The 23,685-nt window shown below is 44.1% G+C and overlaps 1 protein-coding gene across 1 annotated transcript in view; it reads left to right on the forward strand.

Annotated features, from left to right (window-relative positions):
• The window catches only part of LOC147746867 (peroxiredoxin-like), a 296,602-nt gene extending 286,933 nt beyond the window's left edge, over nt 1–9,669 (forward strand). The window contains exon 6 of the mRNA XM_086936105.1: nt 9,046–9,669. Coding sequence (XP_086792231.1) covers nt 9,046–9,079 — 34 coding nt within the window. The 3' untranslated portion in view covers nt 9,080–9,669. The remainder of the gene's footprint in view (nt 1–9,045) is intronic.
• The last annotated feature ends 14,016 nt before the right edge of the window (nt 9,670–23,685 follow it).

A 23,685-nucleotide genomic window follows, 5' to 3' on the forward strand; every position in this document is an offset into this window, starting at 1 on the left:
TTCTATTTGCCATGGCTTCATGTATACTTTCTGGTCCCTCCCCCGTTCTAACGAAGTGGTATATTCTGTCTAAATGTTCCTTCATGTCTGGTAAAGTGATCAAATAGTCTGTAACGCGTCTTAAACGTATTGAGTATGTGAGCATTGAGCCCACACCTGGTACTGGATCATATATACAATTGGAAAGAGTTTGTCTAAGAGATGCTGTTGTCGTTGTCGTTTTTGGCGTGCGTTGTAGTGTCAATTCTCGTAGTGTTCGTGATGGTGGTGGTGTGTGCAGTATGTCTCTAGTGGGTCCCCCTCCCGATGCCCCTTGACTGGAGTCACCTTGGCTTGAATTGTCTTCCACTGTCAGTGTTACTGCTGGTGCGGGTTGATCTTGTGCTATGGGTGGTTGGTGAAAAGGATTGTTAGGGTTGTTGACAGGAAGAGGAGGAGGAAGATCTTCATTAGCATAATCTGGAGCAGCGTCTTCTAAATAGGAGGAAAGAAAAATGTCCGCTGCTGTCTGTTTATGACTATGGACTTTTGTCGGGATCAGTGGTGGCGGCAAGTTACTGGGTACTTCCGGGGTCACTTTAGGTAGTCCTTCAGCGAGGACGGGATACATGCCTTTAATAAGGGCATTTCTTTGTCTATCTACTTGTTCTGCTTTAACCCGTTCACCTTCTTCCTTTAGCTCTTTTTCTTTGGCTTTTTCTGATGCTTCTCTACTTCTCTCTGCTTTGTGAATTTCTTTCTCTGTTCTTCTATGCGCTTCTTTACGCCACAACTCTATGGCATCTTTCTGGGATTGTCTAACTTTCTTTTTCCACAGTGCTTCCTCTACTCTCATGATGCAATCAGCATCCCATGTCCCTGATACAGGCCATCTATATTTCTCTTCCAGATCCTTCGTGTAATCTACCCATAAGTCTAAAAACAGTATGGCATCTAGCCCATGTTTCTGGTACATAAAATGACCAGGAGTGTCCATAGGCGGGACGGGAACTGCCTCTTCGAGTATCCCTTTCCTGGTCCCTATCTGACGTAATTTCGGAAACAGCGGCATGTTTGAACTAACTTGAATGACAACACAATAAGCACAAGAATAGACTGGAAACAATCACTCCTACCACGACATTAAAACATTAAGAACAGATACATCTTAACTAGTACATAGAAAAAAACACAATCCTGGAAAAACTCGTTTACTTTATGTACTGCTAGAACAGTACAGCCATACCGGTCTCATAAAGAGACACGTCTTTACCGCATCCACCTAAATGGACACGTCTGTACCGGATCTGTGTACCCAGACCCGTCTTGACCGGGCTCAAATAAATGAACCCGTCTCTATGCGTTCCCAACAACGGTACTCACCGGGAAGCAAAACTGAAGGCCTCGGAAACTTGATACTGGACTGGACTGCTACGGCTTCTGGTACTGCTACTGCTGCTTGCTTGCTGCGCATGCGCCTTGGAACAGGTGGGCCTCGGGATACCTCAGACCTTGCTCTCTCGGCTTGGGCTCTGGTCGGGATGGTCCGCAATCCTCACCGCCTCGTGTGGATGCCTGGTCGCAGTCTCCGTCTCCTCCGTGGGCCTGAGGGAGTTGGCAGGAAGTCCCGCTGTCGTGTACACTTGAAGTCCGTCACGGCTATAGAAGGGGTCAGGGTGCTGGACCTACATCGCCGGCGCGTGGGGAAGGGGACTGGTCCCTGTTCGGGCGCCAGATTAATGTGGTAAATAAAATATTACCCTGTCATAATTTCTATACATTAACAAGGAATAAGGATAGCTCATAAAATGAGAGGCAGAGTCCGTGGTGTCCGATTCAAAAGGGCTTTAATACAATGACTCGAGTCACTGGAGAATCGGGTTCCATCACCACTAAGGTTCAGGAAGGGTCGTCATCTGAATCTTTATTCACATAACACATTATATACAGTAAAACCATACAATTGCATTGAATAGAGAGGGCGGAGCGCTCCAGGCGGAGCAAGTGAAAGAGAGAGATAAGAACACATGGGCGTGAAAGAAGGCGTGTAAGGAGGCGTACACGTGGGTGTTCACTTGATGAGTCATAGGGGTGTCATAGGTGGGTGGATGCATAGAGGAGGTCAGCAGGGTCAGCAGGAACCTTTACCCTACTTGTGTGCGCAAAAACTGGTCATGACGTGAAATTGACGTGTAACTGGGGAGAGCTGGGGGGGAGCTGACTTTAGCACTAGTAGAGGAGTCTGGGATGTCAGAACGACCTGCACCTTTGGCATATCTGATATCTTGTGTTTGGAGGATGTATTGTCTGAAGTAAAGGGTCTCTCGAGCAAAAGCTGTTCATCACTAAATGCTAGTGTGTGCATATATTTCTCCGTGCATTGCGTGGGGGCCATGGGCCTTCTATGGCAACGGGTTCAGTAAATCACTCGAATGGAGATAGAAAGGCTAGGCCCTATGTTCTGCAGGCGGAATATGTTTACCCCTTTCACTAGACTGGAATGTGTTTTTTCGGAGCTGAGCAGATAACTGTAGGCAAAATACCGTCTTGGCAGGCCAGGCTGGGCACCTCTCGGCTGAGCAGGAAGTAAGGGAGAGGTCAGGGATGCATAACTAAACTGCAGCTTTCAGAGTCAGAAGAGGCTTGGAGCCTGAATTCAGGGCCTGGCTCGGCTGGGCCACAAAAAAGTGTGCATCTCGATATTTAAACGTGTACCATGTAAATGCATTGGCAACGTAGGCCTCAATGCAGAATTAACGTTTCATTCATGGAAGGCCTAATAACTGACATACTAACATTGGACGGAAATGCAGAGGCATTATTATTACAGGCATGAGAAGGGAATTACATGATAACATGGACATACATGGGGCATAGGTACATGGATAGGGTGCAAGTGGGGGACACACTGGCCACGTAGAATTTTCTATTTCCTCACAACTTCCAGAACGGAATGCAGGAAGTCACCGCCTGGATGACCAACAGCTGCCTCAAACTTAACCTCGAAAAGACAGAAGTCCTCATACTCGGAACCACACCCTCAGCATGGGACAACACTTGGTAGCTGACAGCCCTCGGAAGCCCACCAACCCCCTCGGACCACGCCAAAAACCTCGGCATTGTACTCGACTCATCCCTCATCATGAACCGACAGGTCAACGCCGTCACCTCCAGCTGCTTCAACACCCTCCGCAAGACCTTCAAATGGATCCCCCCGGAGTCGAGGAAGACAGTCACCCACGCACTCATCACCAGCAGACTGGACTATGGAAACACACTATACGCCGGCATGAACAAGTCCCTACTCCGAAAACTCCAGACCAAACAGAATACCGCCGCCCGACTCGCCCTCGGCATCCCCAGGCACAAACACATCAGCCAATACCTCCGGACACTCTGGCTCCCCATGGAGAAGAGAGTCATCTTCAAGATCCTCACCCACACCTACAAAGGCCTCCACAACACCGCACCCAAATACCTCAACAACAGAATCAACTTCCACTTACCCAAAAGAAAGCTCTGATCTTCCAACCTCACATTGCGTGAAACCCCTCGCATACGCTGAGCCAAAGCAGGTGGAATATCCTTCGCTCACATCATGGCCACAACCTGGAACTAGCTGCCGGCTGACATCAGACTCACCCCCACCCTGAACTTCTTCAGAAAGGCCCTCAAGACCTGGCTCTTCACATAACTGAGCTGCAACCCCTCCCAGCACCTTGAGACCCTCATGGGTGAGCAGCACGCTTAATAAACCCCAGACTGACTGATTGAAATCTGTGACTAGGGGGGAGATTCTGAAAAGTTTCAGCACTCCGTCCATCATCTCCTTGTGTTTTCTCCATAATGCATCACCAGCTACATACCACACCCTTACTACTTTCCTGCTGAAAAGGCGTGGCTTATTTGCTAATCTTGTTCTTTGTGTGATCCTAGGCTTTGTCAGAATCCCTACGACTTTGGTGATGTAACAGAGATTGCAGCATCCCCACTCTGAAAAGTGTTCCAGCACCACTGGCCCTACCTCAGTTCTTAAAGTCTAATAAATAGTGTAAATGTTATCCATTGTCTTAAAACAAAACACATTTACTTTAAATGAAAAATGCCCTTCAATCTCCCTCTGCAGTTAAACCACCTTTACAGGCTTTAAAAAACATGTCAGAATACTTGTGAGGTAGCATGTGCAAGAGTACAACTTCGCTTCAAGAGAGGGTCTTAGGTTGAGAGAGATGAAGTAGATGGAGGAGAGATATAACAAGATGAGATGGCAACTGAGCAGTGAGTCACACAGACAGGAGAAATGCAGACTGAGGTGGTGGAAAAGTAGAGTTGAAGAGGTTGGCACAGAGAGTGGTAGAGAATGATTTAAGGGTGAGAGAGAGAGGTGGGACACAGAGAGCCACATTATGAGAGAATTTAGGGCTATATTATCACGAACGGCGATAATATTATCGCCGCTTTAGCGTCAGGAAACTGCCAATAAAGCGGCGATAATTGTGAATTTCCATAGAAGCCCAGGTTCACACCAGAATCTGGACTTCTATGGGAATTCACAAGGGAATATTATAAAGCCCCTTATCGCCGATTTAGCGGCAATTTCCTGCTGCTAAAGCTGAGATAATGTTATCGCCGTTCGTGATAATATGGCCCTCAGAGAGGAGACAGGTGCAAGGAGCTGTGCAGTTATGGAGATTTAGGTAAAAAATGAGGGGTGAGATAGAATGGGTGTTAAAGAAAATAAACAGAAAGCTCATTTTAATTTAATATCCCCCAACGCTATGAGTCAGGCTGTCATCGGCTGTGAAGCGAGTATGCCCACCAGTCATATTAAATGAAGAGTCATGTTTTCCTACACAACCTTTTTACTAGCATCCTTATGGCAGCCCATATCTCCTAACCAAATCCCCATGGAGGTTGGGACAATTAGGCAGCTGCCCGTTTTGCCCAAGCCTTAAAATGTCAGAGACCAGCGATAATTTCCTAAGCTTTCCACTGCTTTTTTTAACAGCTAATTTAAATACCAAAAAAAACACCTAAATAACATAAATAAGTGAAGGTTTTAAAACTTTGAGGTGTAAATGCTTATTGCTTTTAAAAATACAAACACGTTATCATAAGTAAATTTGTAGGCCACTATCAAATCACTATTACAGGTTCTGTGCTTATGACCTGCCTCCTTCTAACCCATGGGTACTCACAAACATTTTCTGAAGAGCCAAAAAGTTTGGTCTGTGGTGTGACCGAGGGCCACACTGATGCTAGCAGTGTGGCATCAGGGGCGAGGGAGGTGTAAGATATACGTAGGCTCAGACATGCGGCATCCTCATCCCATCTAGCTTTCCACCACTGGATGACCTCTCTGACCCTTCCCCCTTAGCGCCTCAGATCACCACCTCCTTATCAATTCACTACCTTAACACCCGCTCCCTTATTCGACATCAGCTAGAGATCTTCCACTTATTGCATCAAAGCTCTATTGATATACTCCTCTTAGCAGAAACTTGGATCACCGAGGACTCAGCCCCCGATATCCTGGCAGCAATCCCCACGGGCTACTACATTATGCACGCCAACCGGCCTGCGGGGAAGACTGGTGGCGGAGTGGCGGCTATTATCCGCGCTAAACATACCTTTTCCGAGATCATGATGACCCCTATCCCTAAATCAGAACACTTGGCACTAAAATTCACTTCCCCTAAATCATCTTTCATCTGTGTCCTTGTATATAGACCCCCGGATCCTATGCCTCTCTTTCCCCAACTTTTCAGCGACGCTATCGCTCAACTGGCAATCAACCATGCCAATATTGTGGTTATCGGGGTTTTCAATTACTGGCCATCTGATGCCCACGAAAGCCACTCATCGGTGGAATTCACTGACCTCCTCAAAGGTATGAACCTCCCCCAACATATTCACACCCCCACCCATCTGAAAGGTCATATCCTCGACCAAGTCTGGACATCAAACCTTGACATTTCACCTCCTTCAGTTTTCCCGTGCTCCTGGTCCGACCACTACTTCATTTCCTTCCACCTACAACTGCACACCTTGTGTCTTCCCCCCCGTATTAAGAACAAGATGGCTCGCAACTGGAAAAGGGTCAATCCGCCTGATTTCCACGACTTATTGGCTTCCACCGCACCTACACTGCAGTCCTCACTTGAGAATCAGGCTGAAAAACTTGACGAATGGCTGCGTCAGGCTAGCGACAAAGCTGCCCCCCTTAAAACTATTAAAGCTATGCGCCCCCACGACGCTCAACGTTGGTTTACGGACCAACTTAAAGCGGATAAACTCGCCTTGCGACAAACTGAACGCCGCTGGCGTCGCCATTACGATCCTCAGCTTAAACTTGTTTTCACCGAGACCCTAAAATCTTATAAACAATCTATCCTGGCAGCCAAGACAGCATATTTCTCACAAAAAATGTTGAATTCTACTAACAAAACGAAAGACACCTTCTCAATTGTAAATGAGCTCTCCATACCAGATAGAGTCACCCCCCAACCTCCGCCGACCCAAACCCTCTGTGATTCGCTCAATTCTTATTTTATAGAAAAAATCACAACAATAAAAAACAATATCCCTACCCCTTCTTCTACTCCTCCTCCTCTTCCCCCTACAAACACTAGTATCCTGACTGAATTTCCACCTATATCTTTACAAGAGTTCTCCTCACTCCTTCATAAAGTCAGCTCGGGATCCCCCAATGATTGCTGTCCTTCGCAGGTCCTGAAAGGAGCCTTTCTTGCTTGCCCCGGCCCCCCGCTAGCGCTACTTAACAACTCCCTTGCTACCGGGGAGGTCCCATCCTCCTTCAAGCAAGCTGCAGTCTTACCAATACTAAAGAAACCCAATGCAGACCCTACTATACTCAGTAACTACAGACCCATCTCCCTTCTCCCCTACCTAGGTAAGATCTTGGAGACCTACGTTACCCGCTGTTTGAGCTCCTTTATAGAGAAATCATCTTTCTTAGACCCTCAACAAGCGGGATTTAGACCCCTCCACTCCACCGAGGCAGTCATTGTAGCAGTCATGGACACCCTTAGGAAAGGAGCTGACAAAAACATCTCTCAAGCCCTTGTCCTATTAGACCTCTCAGCGGCATTCGACACGGTCGATCACACCATCTTGATCGACCGTGTCCACAATGCCGGCATTCAAGGAGTGGCCCTTGACTGGCTCAGATCCTTCCTTCACCAGCGTTCACAGTCCGTCCACCTTTCCACCTTTTCCGCACCTTTCACTTCCCTCTCCTGCGGTGTCCCACAGGGCTCTGCACTATCCCCTCTTCTTTTTAATTTATATCTCCAACCACTCTTAGCCTCCCTCCGTAACTCCCCGGTTACTATCTTTAATTATGCAGACGACCTTCAGTTAATTTTCCCCATAGACTCCCTCCCTTCCTCCCGAATTAATTTTCAGGCCACCATGCTGACCATTGCAGAGTGGATGTACCATAGCCACCTAAAGCTGAACCCCACCAAGACTGAGCTCGTCTTGGTGGGCGGCCCCAATCACCCATGGAATACCACCTTCTGGCCTACATCTTTGGGGACTGCACCTACTCCTGTGAGTTCAGTTAAAAGCCTGGGGGTGATCATCTCCGAAGATCTATCAATGAGACCACATATCAACGCGATCACCTCTGCCTGTTTCTTCCACCTCAGGCGGATCCGCAAGATCAGCAGGTTTCTTACTAAAGAGGCCCTGACCCAGGTTGTCATTGCGCTCATCACCTCCAGGCTTGATTACGCCAACATTCTGTACGCAGGAATTCCTGCATGTCACCTCCACCGACTTCAGCTGGTGCAGAATCAGGCTGCTCGCCTGATCTTCCGTCAGCCCAAACACCAGCACGTCACTCCCCTCCTCCGCAGCCTGCATTGGCTCCCTGTTTCCAAACGCTGCACTTTCAAACTGGCATGCACTACCTTTAAGGCCCTATCGGACGCAGCTCCCAGGTTCATCTCTTTGGCCTTGTCCCGTCACATCCCTCCCAGAGCCCTTCGCTCAGCATCACTAAACCTCCTTGAGGTCCCAAGATTTAAAAGAAAAAAGCATGGAGGTCTGAGTTTTTCCGTCCTGGCTCCCTCCACCTGGAACGCCCTACCTTCTTCTCTCCGTTTCTGTCCATCGTACGACTGTTTTCGTACACTTCTAAAAACCCTGCTCTTTCAAGCTGCCTATGACTAATCCCTCACCCTTGATCAACGCTATATGTCAATGAGCGCCAAGAAACCGCTGGTCATAGTGCGCGTAATAAATAATTTTAATAGAATAATAATAGAAGTGGCGCATGTACATCTAGTGGTTGAATTGAACATGGGATCAATCTCGGCTTCCCTACTTAACCAAATTGTGTGATCCTATGCAATTATTTTATTTCAATTTGCTACTTTTCTCTTCATCATAACATATAAGAGGACCTCAAAATACATGACTTCAGGTTGTGCCTATACAAAACCTTCTCTTGTGTTTGCATTAATAAACTATAACATTGTCTATATGTAATAGCGACCCATGACAACTCATTTGCCTCTTGGTTCACTACTGGCATTGTTGTCAGGGTGGGAGAGGCATGAATGTTTCTAATTACCTGTTGAAAACTGTCAATTTAAAAAAAAAAAACTTTTCAATGTACTGATTTACATTTGATGTACTGAGGTGAAACAGTTTTGCATGTTAAAGAACACTTTTTTTTTAAACTTTGAAGTTACGTTATATTTTGTTTATTTAGTTTATTGCAACATGTTTTTTAAAAATTAATGTGTGCTTAAAGTTAATTGGTACAGGACACCTTCTGTGCATCTTTTTTTTTAACTTCAGCTTGCCTGTACATACATGCTTGTTGTTTGTTTAATATCCTTATGAATGTTTGTGCTTTGTAAAGTAAACAGTAGCCTAATGCTACGGTTCAACCATGACCGCATGTAACAGTCAGGAGGGCTGCATGCAGCCCCGGGCTGTACTTTGAGCATCACTGCTCGAACCGATATAAAAATGCTGTCTATGTGATAATGTTGTATGCCCTATGCTACATCTTTTTTTTTTTTTTTGCAGCTTGGGCACTTTCCTGGATGCCAACACAGAGTGACATTACGGAGACGGATTCCCCCAAAAAACAATACAGCTTCTACCGTGCAAATAAGAGAAATAATGTCACACATCAAAATCCTTTGTTTCGTAAATAAGCAATAAAGTGTTGGTGCAACTGTAAAGCTAAATATTTTATGTAGTGGTGTCTTCACAGTGAATTGAAGGAGAGGAGTGTCACAGGTTTGATCAGATTCCAAGAAGAGGGAAGACACCTTGCTTTCATTTTAGTAACTCTAGCGACCAGGACTGGGTACATGGGTTATCATGACTGCAGTGATCATGGTGGAACTGTACGTCATCTACTTGAACAACTGTTGTGCAAATACTGCAGCACACCATTCATTACCTTCCTCATCCCAGTCCTTATAAAATGAGCCCTATTGCTCCCACACACAGCATGCACCCATAACAAAACAAATGCCATTTGTACCCCTACCAATATGGCTGCCAAAGGAAGACACCACACTGTGGTCTATAAAGGAGGGGCCGATCTGCTCGGCTTTCTGTTTTTTTAGGATTCAGATGCACAGTGCTTGCGCTGTGCTTGTGAAATATATTGTATTTAAAATAAACCTTAAAAGGAGCTTATATCCCACCTTTCCTTTTCATTAGTTTGTGTGATTGCCACTTACTTTTCCTCCTTTTGATTGGTTTTAGAATACCATTTCCTGCTGTTCTACGTGTGTTCTTCTTATCAGTGTCTCATGGACGAAGTACTCCTTTTCATCCATATTGAATTTTCTTTTGCTATTTTAATTACGAGTGAGCACCCCATCTACAATCCCGCCCTCCTCCCACTCACTCCTCTGTGACATTTCTTTCTTTCCCAGAATCTAAATGCGATGATCATTGCCTAATGTTTTCATTGGAAAAGTTCACTTTTGTGAATTGGTTATATGCTTTTTAGCATGTAAAATTGCTTTATCAAAGCATCTGAGGATGTTGTTGATTTAGCTGCTACGCTAAGTTATTAGGCACAGTTTTTGTACTGTGCTACGTGCAATTTGTGGAGAGCGAATTAGTGCAAACTAGACGGGACATAGTACTATGCCCAAGGTGTAGAAAAGCAGATTTTCTCTAGTTATCATTAATCACTGCTTTGGCGTTATTCGCCTCTGATCTACTCGATTATTAGCTAATCCAATAAAGAGACAGGCGCTGGCAAAACTGGAAAGCGGTGAACAGGTTTATTTCTCCGGAGGCGAACACGTCAATTCGGACAAACGAAATGTCTTCTCGAGGTGCTCTAATTGTACCTCTGTGGCATAGCCTTTTATACACAATCTTGACTGTTTATTGCAGGGTAACACATTCCTGACAGTTGCTTATTACATCCCCGGAATCCCTGCTTCCAACTTGTTCCCACACATACCCAACAGCAAATGTCCCCCACCCCAGTCTCAGCAGGTGATTGTTATCTCGCAGCTGGGCATTCCGGCAGGGTCTGAAGTATGCGGAATCGGTCAGATCTAAGAGGGTTGTGTCATTGATTAATTCCGACCCCTTTGATGGGGAGCGAGTTTCTACTGTACAAGGGTAGCAAACTGTATTTGCAGGGGCTGGTTATTGCCTGGGACCGGATCGAACAGCCAGGTGCAGGGGAGGAGGTTATCGATGGGCCTGTTCGTGCGAGGGGGATGAAAGGGCATGGGCGTTAGGCACGGGAAGTGGCTCCGGGGCTGGGTCGCGCTGAGGATGCTTTATGACTCTAGCATGTGTGCGTGGGGGTTGTCAGAGCGCGGGATGACTGCGAGGTCAGGGTGACGCACTGGTGATCGGCAACGCACGAAATGGCCGCGGTATCTAAAATGGGTGCCGTTTACGTGCACACGGTGGCTCTTGTAAGGCACGATGACACCGGCGATGTTCACGTTTGTCGATTATATTTTAAGAAAGGGTAACATTTTTGGTAGGTGCAGGATCACAGGATGTTGAGCCGACATCTCTCTCTCGTAGTATTGGCGTGCAGTACCACAGGGCATTTGGGGTCACATGTCAGGCAAAATGTGCACATCATTTTGTTTCACAAAACCCTTTAACCATCAAGGACTTTTAACATTGCATTTATATCATATAGCGGTTTTCTCTCCAAATTTCCATGCAGGTCTCACAGAGCGTGACTCCCTTTTTTTTTTAAAACTTTATTTTTAGATGTTCACAATACATCACAGTAATTGTGTTCAACCGTGTCACAGTGAATCAGCATCCAATCATGATAATCGCCCCCAGCAAATGCCCATATATATCAAGTCATAGATAAACCATACAATGTGAATTCCCAACATAAACCTTTGAATAATCATAGCAAGGATCACAGTATCATATTCGAGGCACCCATGAGCCAGCTTACAGGCAAAGTCCAAAGTAATTGACCCATATGTCTATGGTGATAGGACGTTCATATGGCAGCAGTGGGTGCGGCACCTGACTCTGTAGCATTGTGTGATAGAAGATACTTCTTAAGAGGTCCCCAGGTATCCTTGGGCCTAGAGGCTAAGGGCAGTAACTCAGCATTCATGTCATTTTGCTCCTGACAATAGATCAAATCAGCCATCCATTCCTTACATTTTGAGGCACAGCCATATGCATGCCACCCTCCGTTTAGCTAATAACAATGATAACGCTACAAACTTCCTGTATGAAGTGGGTATCTGTGCTGTGTATCCCAACAATGTAAGCAGCGGAACCCTCACAAGAACACTGCCAGTCATACCGTCTGGTGCCGTTAGTACTTGCTTCCAGTAATCATGTATGGTTGGACGCTCCCATGCCAAGTGAAGGAATCCTGCCCCCACCTGTCTACACCGGTCACATCTATCTGTATCAGCCAGATGGAATCGAAATTTCTTCACCGGTGTATAATATAACCTATGCAGATATTTATAATGTATGATTCGAAAACGACAGCTGGTCGAGATCTGTGCTGTTTGTACACAACAATATTGCCATTGTTCATCAGTAAGTTCTCGCCCCGAATCCTCACTCCAATGTGTACGGGACTTACAGCGTATTCCTGCTCTGTTTGCTCGAATGCTATTGTATAACCCTGACACAAGATTTTTCCCATCTGTGGACCCCAGCATTTGATGAAGTGGGAGCAGGCATACTGGCTCCTGAGTAAAATCCGGAAGTATGGACCGCATCCCCTGTCTAAGGCGTAGCTGGCACTCCCTAAAGAAAATGCTCCATCACGCGAAACGTCCCATTATGGAAGAGATCTCCCTAAGTGATTATTCCTGCACGATTACAAAGCCCCTGAAAACCCTTCTCCTGCAACAGCAATAGCACAGGGTGAAAAGACACTGGGAGCGGTAGGGAGTAAAGAGCAGGCAAATCTAGTAATGTAGTTATCTGGTGCCATGCATATACTGTGCCAGTGACAGTAGTGGGTGGCGTCGCCCGTGTGCTGACAGGCCCATTTATCACTCCAGTCAACTGCACTGGGTCAGCAAGCCAATCTGCTGCAGATATCTGCGACATATAGCGAGGAGGGTACATCCAATAGTAGGCATAGTGCCCCTGTGCCCTTAATAAAATATATCTCGAAGTCAGTGATATCAAAACCACCCTGCTCATATGGCCTCGTCAGCGTTGACCAACTAAGTCTCGACTGTCTCCCCCCCACAATAGTCACAGCAACTCAGAGCGTAATGTTTTAAAAAAGAACCTCCCCGGCGCATAAGGTATATTAAGGAACTGGTAGAGGAACAGGGGAAGTACGATCATCTTAATAAGGGAGGCTCTCTCGGCTAGCGACAGAGGCAATGATATCCATTGCGTAACATTGGCATTGTTATGTTATGTTATGTTATACATTTATTTTTAAAGCGCACGGCTACTCCAGAGGAGTGTCCCGGCGCTTTATCGAGGCAGCTCAGAATAAAAAACATAACACCATACAGCGAACAACTGAGAAAGAACAACAGAAGTACTAAAGGTTAAAAAGCCAAGTCTTCAGGCTTTTCCTAAAGTGAAGCAGATTGGTGGAGGACCGTAGGGCCAAAGGAAGGGTGTTCCACAACTGAGGGGCCTTCAGACTAAAGGAGCGCCCTCCGGTGCGTGCCTTCCTAATTTGGGGAACCACATCCAAGAACAGAGATTCGGATCGTAAAGATCTGGCAGGGCGGTAGAAGGCGAGCCTGCGTTGGAGGTATTTCGCGCCCACGCCAAAAAGCGCTTTATGCGCCAGCGTCAAAACTTTAAACATGATCCGCTTCCGGATGGGCAACCAATGTAGCGACTGCAACAAACCAGAGGCTTCAACTCGCCTACGGAGGCCAAAAATAGCACGCGCTGCAGCGTTCTGCACAGCCTGCAGCCGCTGAACAAGATAGTCCGGGAGACCACTGTACAGGGCATTAGAGTAGTCCAATCTGGAGCCAACCAAGGCCTGCACAGTGATCTTTCTATGCTCCTCCGAGAGCAATGGCAGAAACATCCGGAGCATCTTGAGTAGCCCAAAGCCAATGCCCGTTAGACCACGAACATGTTGCACCAGTGTCAAGCTGTTATCCATCTTCACACCCAGATTCTTTGCCACCAGCGATGCCAGGGCAGGGGGACACATATCCGCCGGCCACCAGGCCCGCCAATCAGGGTCGAGGGAGCAGCCAAAAAACAACACCTCCGATTTATCAGAGTTGGCCTTAAGGCCATTTGACTGGAATCAGCTGAAGACCGACTCCAAGCAGCCCCGGATGTTCTTCCCATCGAAAGCCTGATCCTTCCCACACGTGAAAAGCAACTGCGTGTCATCGGCGTAGGAAACGATCTGGGCCCCAAAAGACTCCACCAGTGCCGCCAAAGGTGTCATAAAGATGTTGAAGAGAGTCGGGCTCAACACAGATCCCTGCGGAACACCGACTCCCAATGACGGCATCTCGGCGGAGCACGGAGAGACCCAGACCGTTTGTCGGCGGCCCTCCAGGAAAGATGAAAACCAATCCATCACCGTCCCCCTCAGACCGATGTCATAAAGTCTGGCGAGAAGCATCTCGTGGGGGACGGTGTCAAAGGCCGCCAAGAGATCGAGCATGACAAGCATAGCGTGACCTCCAGAGTCCAGCGTCCAGAGTCCAGCATTGAGGCATGTTATGGCCGTACCATAAGTTGCTCTTATGGTTTCCTCCCTGTCTCTGGTCACTTGGATGCCAAGATACCTCAGCTCTGTGTTGCACCATTCTATTGGGAAATCAAGCGGGAATTGCATTACCGTCGGTGTATTGGGGAAAACTTGGGATTTGCCCCAGTTGATGCCTATTCCAGATAGTCGACCAAACTTTATAAAGTCACTTAGGATGGGGGAGGAGTCAAGATGGCGGGCTGAACGCCGCCGTGTGTAGACGCTGCTTGTGTGGTTTGCTCATGGCGCTACGAACAAACAAAGGCATGGGATATTCTCAATCAAAGGCTTAACGGAGGACGTAGAACGGAGAGCGGAGTAAGGGAGGAATGAGGAATGAGAAGGAGGTTTGAATTACTTGCTGGCGATTTATGACTTGGCAAACTGGTAAACTGTTACTCGCGTGAAAAGATAAGAAAAGATCGGCTGGAGGCTGGAGACTGGTATCGGCGCTTACCGGTTGGCGGACTCGATGTTGTGGGAGTTGCTGCAATACGGCAGGAGCCTGCTTCGCTCCCAGAGCCGTGCAGCGAGCTACGCCCGCCTTACACTGCCTTCTACATTGACGATCAGCTGGGCGTTCCGAGCGGTAACTCGGAGTACACACCTGAGAGCTCTTTCAGGAACACGGCAGCAAGGACGCGCTGGGGAAAGAGAACCAGCAGAATCAGCAGAGCGGACAGAAACAGCAGAAACAGCAGTGGGGCAAGAATCGATGTCCTCACGTAAGACAAGATCCAAGAAGACCGCCTTGGCACCTAAGAAACTACTTACAGGTACTATAACTGCGGTGGCTGTAGGAGTAACAGAGGTAAGCACCCTGGGGGATAAGAAAGAGACTAGCCAAATGGCTGTAAAGGTAACTGATAACCCAGGTTCGAATATCTTTGGAACTAGCAATGCTGATAAGGGTTTGTGTTCAGAAAAGATGAATGATTCCTCCATGGCTGCTAAAGGGGACGCCAAGGGTGTGCTAAAAATGGACTTCAATGTATCAGAGGTGCAGTCTGTCGGAAAGGATAAGAACAATGAAATTATGAAGGATGATAAAATAAAAAGTAAAAATAATAATAAGAACGATGAAACATATGCCAGAAATAAAGAACAAGGTAAAATATCTGGAGTGGAACAGGCAATGAAAAAAACGCAGGACAGTATCCAAGATATGGGGCTAACCACTGAGAGGTCTCAAGGTAAGAAAGGATCTGATAAAGTACCTATAGACAAGGAGACTATAAACTCTGCAACTAAAGAAATTAAGGGAACTAATGAAACAAAGCTGGCTCAGGAAAATATCGAGACTGATCTAATCAACAAACCGCCACAAATGTTACAAGATTTAGGGGGAGGTGCCGAGATTCCTGATATTAATAGTACCATATGCGAGAAAGTTGATAAAAGTAAGCCAAAAGATAGGGAACAGGAAGGAGCAATTGATTTGAGTCAGGAATCTGGAACTAAGACAAGCGAAGATTCAAATGTCGAATATGAGGAACTATCAGAAGAAGAAGATGGGAACAATGAGACTTCTAAACTGTTTACTAATAAAACTAACAAAAAATTGGTACGGAAAAAAACTAAAAGAAAGGTCAAAACGAAGCAAAAACTTCTCCTCTTAAAGGTAACAGGTAAAGATATGGTGGAAAATAAAAAAAGTCGTCTAATGGATGATAGTCCGTTGAGAAGGTGGATAGAAGCTAAAGGCGGAGTAAAAAATATGGCCCTAAGACTCTCAGGGGCTAGCCCGGATGAGTCCAATGGGCAACTGAATATACATCAAGAGGACAAGTCAAGCAACAATACAAGCTTAAATGTGGACAGACCTACTGACCCCCTAACCAATGTTAATGGAAGTGCATTTCCTGTGAATCAAGAGGTCTCAGATAATACGATCTTAGTTTCTGAAGAGGAGAACAATGATTCAAATGTTGGGACACATCTAGAGACACATGCAGAGACCCCTGGAGCTTCCTTTATTTCTACTGATGCTCTAGATATCTCTACACTGCAAATTATATCAAACGGGCTTAAGAAACCAAGTATGGAACTTAATCATGAGCTGCTGGATTCAAATAGTGAAGAGATAAACGTCCCCGAGGAAACTATTGTAACTAGCTTGAGAAAAACTCAGATACAATTAGATCTAAATGGTAAGAACTCTGAAAATAATACAGGAGAAGTAATGGAACTGGACTCTTCTGTTGCAGGACCAACAAGCTCACAATTAAACCCGCATGAACCATTACCTGGAGGATCTATTTTGCAAGCCGGGAACTCCTCTCAACCAAGCTCTTTTCATACTTTCAATTCTATACCACCACAGGGCATATCAATGGAGGCAATTATGCAGACTTTGCTAGAGCAGAGGGCTGAGAGTCAACAACAATACCTCCAATTGAGAGAGGATAACACTAAAATTCAAGGAACTATGAGAGACATATGCCAAAACCTAGGAGGAATCAGCAAAGAAATAGAAGACATTAAAACACGAATAGTGGAGGTGGAAGAAGACTTTAATCATGCCTCCTCAGCTATTAAACAAAATACCTCTAGATTGACCTTACTGGAAACCAAAGTGGAAGATTTGGAAAATAGGGCCAGAAGACAAAATCTAAGATTATTTGGAATACCGGAAGGTATTGAGGGGTCAGACCCGAGAGCTTTTGTGGTCAAACTTTTCCAAAGGGCCTTTGTGGATCTCGCAGATTGGGATTGGGACTCCCAACTCCAAAGGGTACACAGACTACCGTTAGTTCAAAAGAACACTAATAGCAAGTTCCCAAGACCTTTTTTGATTTATTTTGGCAATTTTCTTTTGAGACAAGCAGTTGCACTAAAAGCTAAACCAAATAATCCGGTAACTGTTGATAACTTTACTTTTTTTGTGAAGTCTGATCTAACTAAAGTAACTATGGATAAACGGTGGGAGCTCCGGAAATTAATCGATGCCTTCAAAAATATAGGATGCCTGGCCTATTTACAAGAACCTGCCCGCCTTAAAGTTATCCGGGATGGACAAGTGGCTTTTTTCACTGATCCTCTAACCGCGGAACAATGCTTGGAAAAATTCTCATGTGATAACGAAAAAAGAAAGCAGAAAGAAAAAGAGAACTAGTGCTATACCTGTTTTGCTCTTTTCCTTTTTTGTCCTTTTTGCTATTTTCTAATTTCTAATTCAGGCAGGATAGATTCAGGCATATGTATGTACAATTTCTTCTTTGTTCTTTTTCTTTTTACCTTCTTTTTCCCCTCTAATATAGACTGGTATTTTGTGATACTCCGAAATGTGAATTGAATATAGTCACTAAAGGTACTTAAAGTACGATTCAATTTAGGTTTGAGCAACCACTCATGCATGCTTCTTCACAGAGCTGCCACTCCAGCGGCAGCAATGCTAGAGGGGAGCTCCCCCCCTAGAAACAGGGAGCAGCAAGGGAGAGGGTGGGGTTGTCACAAGGGCAAGGGTGGCAACGGAAGTCAGGGGTGGGGGGTGGTGATCAAAAGGAAAAATGTGTTTGCAAGTTTTGACGTTTTATTTTGGTTTAGAGAAGGTGATAATGGAATGTTAAGGAAGCTTAATACAAAGAGGAATAGGATTTTACTATATTTGAATTTAATAATTAATAAATGCTTAAGCTAAGAATTTTTTGTTGGAATGTAGATGGCCTAAACAATAAGAGTAAAAGGAACCTAGTAAAAGAAGAGATAAAAATGTATAATCCGAACATAGTGCTGTTGTCAGAAACTCATATAAAATACCAGGATAAAAAATGGCTTACACAATTAGGTTATGAATTGGTTATCTGTACTTCGTTGAATGAGACCATTAGGGGGGTTGCTATTTTGAAACAAAGAACACTGCAACTAGATACAATAAAGACTGCGACTGATAATAGAGGCAGATGGGCAATAGCACAGATTCAAGGGGCTGAAGCTAAATTAGTATTCTGTGTGGTTTATGGCCCAAATATTGATAAACCTAAAATTTATGAAGATTTAAGCATAGAATTACTAGAATGGGAAGGGGAAACTATTATTGCCGGAGATTTTAACTGTGTGATGAATTATAAAATGGATTCTACGGGGCCAAGGAATTTTAAAAGAATGCACAAAGTTAGAATGGCGATTCTAGAATTGGCTAGATTAAACAACATTAGAGACATATGGCGGTCTAAACACCCAAAGACGCCAGGTTATACCTATTACTCTGCCCCGCACAGATCATGCTCTAGGATCGACATGATCTGGGCTTCAGAAAATATTTTGGAAAAGTGCACGATCGAAATCTGCCCCAAAGTAACATCGGATCACAATCCTCTCCTTATGGAAATTAACATTGACAATCAGAAAGCAAAAGCAAGAAAATTTACTTTTCCTAGACACTTATTGAGTGACCAATCATTCATCGCATCGATCAAAAATCATATACAAGAGTTTATTAAGCTAAATATTAATACAGCGAGTATTAATACTGTATGGGACACTTGCAAGTGTAGTATCAGAGGCTGTGTCCAACAGTATATATACAGGCTCAATACAGAAAATCGCAATCAGAATAAGGATATGACTTCTAAATTATTAAATTTGGAATCACAATTGGCGGATGCAACACTCCAATCAAAAAACAATATTGATCAAATTAGAACACAACTAGCAGGGATACAAGCTGGACTCAGGAAAAAGCTAAGGGAAAGATATGCGGTTGGACTACATAAATATAAATTAGATCAATATGAAGGGGGTGATCGTATCGGAAAAATATTAGCTTATAAAACAGCGGACAGGAAAGCGAAAACTAGAATAAAGGAAATAATGGGGTCAGATCTTGTACTATATGGGCAGGAGGATCAAATTTTAACTCAATTTGTTAAATTCTACCAGCACTTATATACCCCAGAGGAGCTATCGAGCCAAATAAATATTGAAAAATATCTTGATCAACATTTAAAATCAACACAAGAACTTAAACAAGAAACGATTCAACATCTAAACTCAAATATTTCTATGGAAGAGATTAAAATAGCTATTGATCACTTACCCTTAGGTAAGGCAGTTGGGGAAGACTGCATACCAGGGGAGATGTACAAACTTTGTTATCAAGAGTTGGCTCCTTTATTACAAACAGTCATTAACTCTATTATTGTTTCTAAACAAGCTCCTTCCTCATGGAAACTGGCAAAAATCATATTCTTTTTGAAAAAGGGGAAGCCGGAAAAAGAGTGTGGATCGTATCGGCCCATTTCTCTATTAAATTCGGATGTGAAAATCTTTGCTAAAATCTTAGCTAATCGACTAGCGCCCCATATGCCAGATATGGTTAATTCCCAACAGCATGGCTTTGTGATAGGTAGAGACACCACCATGCATGTTAATACTTCTATAACAGTTCTGGATGTAGCTGAAACCACTAACACCCCACTCGGTATGATAATGTTAGACGCGGAAAAGGCATTTGACCGAGTGGGGTGGGATTATTTATGGACAGTATTAAGAAAAATGGGTATAAAAGGTTCATACTTAGACTGGGTTATGTCAATATATGATGAACCACGGGCGGTGGTTAGTTATGGAGGCATGGATTCCAATAACTTTAAGATTTCTAGAGGTACTAGGCAGGGATGCCCCCTTTCACCAATATTATTTGCTTTATCTTTAGAACCTTTTTTAAATGCTCTAAATACCCAAACAAATATAGTACCTGCTCAACATGGGGATACAACCCTTAAATTAACAGCTTTTGCGGATGACATCGCAATATATACACCGGATGTGAGCAAAGCTATGCCAGCAATTATAGAGGAAGCGCACAAGTTCGGGGAAATCTCAGGATATAAGTTAAATATCAACAAAACCCAAATCATACTTAATTATACACCGGCCGCATGTATCTATAAGACCAGCAAAGAAGCAGTATATTTAGGTATAAAACTTATGGCTAAAGTGGAGAAGATTGTTGAAATAAATTATGGGGCATTTCTCAAAGAGACAGCTGCAAGTTTCAAAAAATGGCACAAGATACCTCTGAGTCTACTAGGGAGAATTAACCTGATCAAAATGAAAATCTTACCTAAGCTACTCTACTTGTGTAGAGCTATACCGCTACTGCCAAATAAACTGTTTTTTAAGAAATTAGATGGGATTTGTAGCAGTTTTATTTGGGGATACAAAAAGGCACGGAGGGCCATTAAATATCTGACATTACCTATCTTTAAAGGGGGACTTACTTTACCGGATTTTAATTTGTATTTTTTGGCTTCTTTCTTTTTGCGCATTAGGAGTCTATTAAAGAATTCTCCTCCCTTATTTTTTTACCAATATATGCTGGGAACAGATGCCAACCAATTTCTACTACGGGTTCACGACCCTAATTACTTCAAAAGAGTAAAATTTAAGACGGCTAAGCATGCTATCAGAATTTGGGATAAAATCTTGCACATTAGCAACTCCACATTTTACAATGCTGAGCTTAGACTATGGGATAATCCGGGCCTGCCTGGTATCTTTTCGGATGGTGTAGGAAATCGCTGGATGAGATTAGGTATAAGCACGCTAGGAGACTTGTACGATATTAATGGCTTGATGGATTTTGGTAACTTAAAAACTACATATGGGCTTACGGACGACATGTTTTTTAAATATAGACAGATTAGAGATTTTTTTTGGAACAAATTAAAGATAACGGAAGTTGGCCAATCTGAAATTCTTGAAGGTATTTATTCAGGAAAAACTAAATCATTGATTAAATGGGGATATCAATGGCTCATTAAGGTGAAGGAGGAAAACACATCCCAAATTGCAGCTAAATGGTCTCGTAGACTAAACCAAAACATTAATTCAGCTCACATTAGTAAGGCCCTATCTCATTTAAATGATATAGTTCATTCTTCCAATTTGAAAATGCAACTATATAGGACTGTTACGGAGTTATACTATACGCCACAAAGGATATCTAGTTGGTCACAAGGTAACTCCTTGACAGATAAATCCAAGTGTGTCAAATGCGATACTGCGGCGGCTGGAATTGAACATATGCTCTTTTTCTGTCCAGCACTCTCAAATTTTTGGAATCGCATATCTAACTATCTTCAATCTTACCAAATTAGTTCAATGGATTTCACGGCACAATGGGTTCTGTTAGATATTCAAGACATGAATTGCCCCAACAAAGATCTTTTAACGATTTTGATAGCATGCGCTAGATTAATCATAGCCAGGGTTTGGATTTCTAAAGAACCCCCCTTGGTTGCTGACTGGTTAGCATTGGTATATGAAATTAGAACAATGGAGTTCTCCCTAGCAAAACTTAGAGGCCCTAAAGCTCTTTTGAAAAAAGAAAAGATATGGAAGGGATTTTTCGTGGGTTAAAAGCTACGATTAGTCTAATACTGATATTTTTTTTTTTTTTTTTTTCCCTTACTGCTTTTCCTCTTTCTTTCTTTAGAAGTAATGTGAAGTTTTGTTGTAAGAAATACTGTTTTATGTTTGTATTCCTCCATGATCTGTTTTGAATGAATTTATAATTGTATGTTAATTATGAAACTGATCTACTATGAACTTTGTCTCTACTTGCAAACAATAAAAACGTTTAAAACAAAAAAAAAAAAAAAAGGATGGGGTTAATATTCTGTTGCGGATCTCTAATATATAGAGTAATATCATCCGCATACATCGATACCAGTATCTGACGAAGACAGCAGCGGAATGCTTTGTCCTGGTGCAATTGCCTCAGTTTACAAGCCAAGGGCTACACCGCAATGGCAAAAAGAAGCGGGGACAGTGGGCACCCCTGACGAGTGCCTCTGGAAATCACGAGGGGTTGGGACAGATAGCCATTAATCAAAACCCTAGCAGTGGGACGGTGATACAATAGTTCCAGCCAAGACAGGTACATCTTAGGGAAACCCATCCTCCGTAGCACTCCAAATAAATAATCCCACTCAACCGAGTCAAACGCCTTAGTGGCATCTAAAAAAACTGTAGCGAGTAGGAAGTCAGGCGCCACATTCTGGATTACCAAAAATAAAGTCCTAGGATTATGAGAGGTGGCCCTACCGGGCACAAATCCTGCTTGATCAGGCAACACGAGCTTATCTAGTAATAGGGACAGTCGATTAGCTAAGACCTTTGTCAAGATTTTCGTGTCGCAATTCATCAGTGATAACGGTCTATAGGAGTCACAGGACTCGGGAGGATTCCCTGGCTTGAGTAGTGACGTGACTATTGGCGTGCAGTACCACAGGGCATTTGGGGTCACATGTCAGGCAAAATGTGCACATCATTTTGTTTCACAAAACCCTTTAACCATCAAGGACTTTTAACATTGCATTTATATCATATAGCGGTTTTCTCTCCAAATTTCCATGCAGGTCTCACAGAGCGTGACTCCCTTTTTTTTTAAAACTTTATTTTTAGATGTTCACAATACATCACAGTAATTGTGTTCAACCGTGTCACAGTGAATCAGCATCCAATCATGATAATCGCCCCCAGCAAATGCCCATATATATCAAGTCATAGATAAACCATACACTGTGAATTCCCAACATAAACCTTTGAATAATCATAGCAAGGATCACAGTATCATATTCGAGGCACCCATGAGCCAGCTTACAGGCAAAGTCCAAAGTAATTGACCCATATGTCTATGTTGATAGGACGTTCATATGGCAGCAGTGGGTGCGGCACCTGACTCTGTAGCATTGTGTGATAGAAGATACTTCTTAAGAGGTCCCCAGGTATCCTTGGGCCTAGAGGCTAAGGGCAGTAACTCAGCATTCATGTCATTTTGCTCCTGACAATAGATCAAATCAGCCATCCATTCCTTACATTTTGAGGCACAGCCATATGCATGCCACCCTCCGTTTAGCTAATAACAATGATAACGCTACAAACTTCCTGTATGAAGTGGGTATCTGTGCTGTGTATCCCAACAATGTAAGCAGCGGAACCCTCACAAGAACACTGCCAGTCATACCGTCTGGTGCCGTTAGTACTTGCTTCCAGTAATCATGTATGGTTGGACGCTCCCATGCCAAGTGAAGGAATCCTGCCCCCACCTGTCTACACCGGTCACATCTATCTGTATCAGCCAGATGGAATCGAAATTTCTTCACCGGTGTATAATATAACCTATGCAGATATTTATAATGTATGATTCGAAAACGACAGCTGGCCGAGATCTGTGCTGTTTGTACACAACAATATTGCCATTGTTCATCAGTAAGTTCTCGCCCCGAATCCTCACTCCAATGTGTACGGGACTTACAGCGTATTCCTGCTCTGTTTGCTCGAATGCTATTGTATAACCCTGACACAAGATTTTTCCCATCTGTGGACCCCAGCATTTGATGAAGTGGGAGCAGGCATACTGGCTCCTGAGTAAAATCCGGAAGTATGGACCGCATCCCCTGTCTAAGGCGCTCCTAGAGGAACATATCCAGAGGCGTAGCTGGCACTCCCTAAAGAAAATGCTCCATCACGCG

Source organism: Lissotriton vulgaris, chromosome 1_1, assembly GCF_964263255.1.
Source record: "Lissotriton vulgaris chromosome 1_1, aLisVul1.2, whole genome shotgun sequence".
Taxonomy (NCBI): domain Eukaryota; kingdom Metazoa; phylum Chordata; class Amphibia; order Caudata; family Salamandridae; genus Lissotriton; species Lissotriton vulgaris.